Raw genomic sequence first — 3,596 nt, 5'->3', positions numbered from 1 at the left:
TTTTCTCATCGGGAAATGCAGACCGGCTCAAACAAACGATTTTTAAATCATCATCCTCTCGATCATTTAATGTATCATATGTTCGCCGAATTGACATGAAAGCACTAATAAATGTAGTTTCATCCACTTGAATTTACAACTACAAAAATAATCGATTTGTTTTTATATCACATCCGACGGGAGGAAATTCAGCAGCTCTCACTACCGATTTTTAATCCTAATTTAATCATCATCTTCAACACGATCATTTATTCACCGAATTGACATGAAAGCACTGACAAATACGAATATACTGTAGTCAACTTCATTAAAACGTTATTAACGTGCCTAAACTCAGTAATTCACCATTTATACGCATGACCACACACTTTGTCCGTGTTTGGCTCTCTCGCCGCACAGTGAAGCGTTCCCGCATTGACGTCACTGCCGGCTTCCCCCAAAACTTCAAAAGGAGTCGAAGGAATTTCCCCGCGATGTTCGAAATTATTGATATTTATCGGAACGGTATCGCAGCCTCTTTTTTAAACTGACGGTTCGAGATGACTAGTAGCCCAATATTTCCTTGCACAACAGTTGTTGGAATGCTGTCACAGGCTCTTTAAGCATTTAGAGACCAATGTGAGTACATCTGAGGAACATCTCAGTAAAGGGCAAGTTAGATCATTTCATGCATGCTTTATCACACAACAGCTGATGGATTAGCATAGTCTCATTATGTTTGATATGATTGTATTCAAAGAGTATTTCTTGAAGTTAGCAGCAGCTAGCATAGCATAGCAAGTGAATCTGTTCAGAATTGATCACACCACAAAATACACCCTTCCCTTAGTGTTGCTATTCAAGTCACACAACCACAGACCCTCTACAAGAAAAGCAGGCTAACCTTTATGTACTTGGTGAACATCTGAAGCAAGAGAGACAGGGGAAAAAAGAGAAAAGAATTAAAGAGATATACACGTGCATTTCAAACAGGACCAAAACGTTTATGATGGTTTCATTTCATTCACTTTAGATGCAAAATGTCCAAATCTAGAATGTAAAGCCAAATGTTAAATGTGCGGCAGATTATATTTAGAATATGGCTTTAGAGCAGGGGTGTCAAACTCAAGGCCCGGGGGCCAAATCCGGCCCGCGACTTCATTTTATGTGGCCCCACAAGAGCTTGCAAAGAATATAATATGTTTATTATACGGTTACATGCCGATTTACAGAAGCATGTTTCCCATAAACTACATGTCCCACAATGCATCTCAAATATTCCCTCTCTCTCAGAATTTGACTTTTTTTCTTCAAAATATGACTTTTTTCTTAGACTTTTGACCTTTTCTCAAAATGTTACTTTTTTTCCAGAATTTGGCTTTTCTTTTTAAATCATTTTGTGACATTCTCACTGAAGAGACTTCCAATTATTTGCCCTATCTTCTGCTTTCACATGTAGTTAATTATGAAGTTATTACCCTATCCGATAATAATCCAATGCAGAGGTATTAATGTAATATAATATATTATTTTATATATATATTAAATATTTATATATGTATTTTTATATAGTCTTAAAGTTACAACGGGCCCTTTAAGTGCAACCATAATGCGAATGTGGCCCCTGATGAAATTTAGTTGGACACCCCTGCTTTAGAGGTAAAGACATACTATAGTGTAATCTACAGACCATTCTAAGGTTAAGAGTCAAAATGTTCATTCAATTAGATTCAGAGAGAAAGTGTACAGAAACAGTTAAATGCTTTCATGCATCAAGAGATAACAGAGATTCATCTGCTCTACTTTAGCTCATAGAATGGAGACTGGTGTACTGTATGGTAGTGTGACTGAAAAGCTCACCTTCACATATTTAGCATACAGATGCTCGTCTAAAGGGAAGCTCTGGACTATGCGTTCATCCCGGGCGTGGAAGGTTCCCAGCTTCAGCCACTTGTTTGTTGGATATCTACAGGAGAAGATTCACCACATAGTCAGTGGATATCAGGTTAAGAGTTCAGGATTACACTTTGGGATGGACATTATAAGAATACAGGTTTTGATCAATTAAAATATTAATTATTCATGATGTTTTTTCCATAATGAAACACACTCTGGGGCACATTTTCAAAAGGCTTGGTAATACACTGGTAAATGTTGGGGAAATATTTTCCAAGGTCCATAACTTTGACCCAGTGTATCAGTTCAAACTGTCCTGACTGAGCACACGCACCTTTAACCTTGGCTGCTGTGCTCTCAGTGTTTTGTCTCCCTGTTCCTGCCTGTTGGCGTCAGCTGATAGAGGTGTTATGATTCTATCTTGTTATGCACAATGTTGATTATTCTGTCTGAACTAAATACATGGGTCTGAGGTAGAGTTCTTCAGAATTGACGTGGCAACTCTACCGTGAAGTCAGAACCTCTGACTCTTTGACTTGTTTTGTGAATTCTCCGGCCGAAGCTCCAAATAAACCATCAGTGTTTGACATCAGAGCTCCAGCTCTCCCCGTGTCTCCTTTTGAGTCGGTGACTCCCACTGCATTGCTACACAGAAGTTTCCCCCACAGTAAATATGGTATGTATGATAGTTGCAGTGCATACCTGTCACTGATGGAGACGAGGAAGTCTTTGGGAGTGGAGGAGAACAGCTCAAAGTTAGCGATGTCCAGCTGCTTCACCTGGATGGGCTCACAGAGCTCGATGATGAACCTGGGCATTGGCAATAAAGAAAAAGAAAGGCTTCAACAATAAGGAGGAGGTTGCATCTTTGGATAGAAAGCAGGAGATGCATGAACACTACGTACCAGATTTTATTACTGCAGGGGTTTAACATGTACATGTCCATGTTCTCCTTCAATATGGCCGAAGTGCTCTGTATGGAAGACATTTAGAAAAAAATCAATATGAGCTTGTTTTGTCAACAGATTGCTCAGTAGCATCATGCATATTGTTGTAACTGTACTGTCAATTCCACACGTTTGATATGTTTGGATTTGTATTGCTTTTTAAGTTTTGTTTCTTCACTTTGGCGGTGATTTGTTTTGCCTCATTTGGGTGAAGGTGCAGGAAAGAGTCCTAAAAACACAGGAATGTGTAAGCATTTCTCCACCTCCGTTACAACAGGGTATATGCAGGAATCGTGAAGTCAAATGTAAAACCTTTTTTAAGACCCTTTCCATACATTTTAAGACCTCATCGCCACTTTGAGTTTTAACCGGTTACATTGGCGACACACTTTACCTCACATTTACTATACAGTATTGATTGTCCTTCCTCCTTATCTTCCAACCATTTGGACGCAAACTTGCATTTCCCCATAACGATGTTGTTTAGCAACCGGCGTAAACGGACCTTCGCGCGCTATCAAGCAGTGAGCGTGCGATGTCCTGTTCAGATGACGTCAAATCCAACGGGATGCCATGAATAAACTACACAGAATCACACTACACACCTACGCAATGATTACATTCAGGCACACTTTAGAATACAACCTCTTTGGACAATTTATATACTTATTTAAAACAAGCTACAAAATGTAATACCTTGGAAAATGCAGTTTAATACTTTTTAATAGCCTTAATTTTCGCTAAATTGATTTATCAACTTTTAATACTTTTCAA

General features: G+C 38.8%; 1 protein-coding gene across 1 annotated transcript; it reads right to left on the bottom strand.

Annotated features, from left to right (window-relative positions):
* Nucleotides 1–835: 835 nt before the first annotated feature.
* Nucleotides 836–3,145, bottom strand: LOC104944667 (SUN domain-containing ossification factor-like). The gene is made up of 4 exons (XM_010770234.1): nt 2,781–3,145; nt 2,578–2,685; nt 1,840–1,945; nt 836–904 (listed from the first exon to the last, which is right to left on the bottom strand). Exons 1-4 carry the CDS (start codon nt 2,861–2,863, stop codon nt 863–865), a joined length of 339 nt encoding a protein of 112 aa, XP_010768536.1. The 5' UTR covers nt 2,864–3,145; the 3' UTR covers nt 836–862.
* Between the last annotated feature and the right edge of the window lie 451 nt (nt 3,146–3,596).

Source organism: Notothenia coriiceps, unplaced genomic scaffold (genome assembly GCF_000735185.1).
Source record: "Notothenia coriiceps isolate Sejong01 unplaced genomic scaffold, NC01 NC01_scaffold00008630, whole genome shotgun sequence".
In the NCBI taxonomy this organism is placed as follows: domain Eukaryota; kingdom Metazoa; phylum Chordata; class Actinopteri; order Perciformes; family Nototheniidae; genus Notothenia; species Notothenia coriiceps.
Note: the sequence above shows the minus strand (reverse complement) of the source record. Positions and strands in the feature narration are given on the sequence as shown.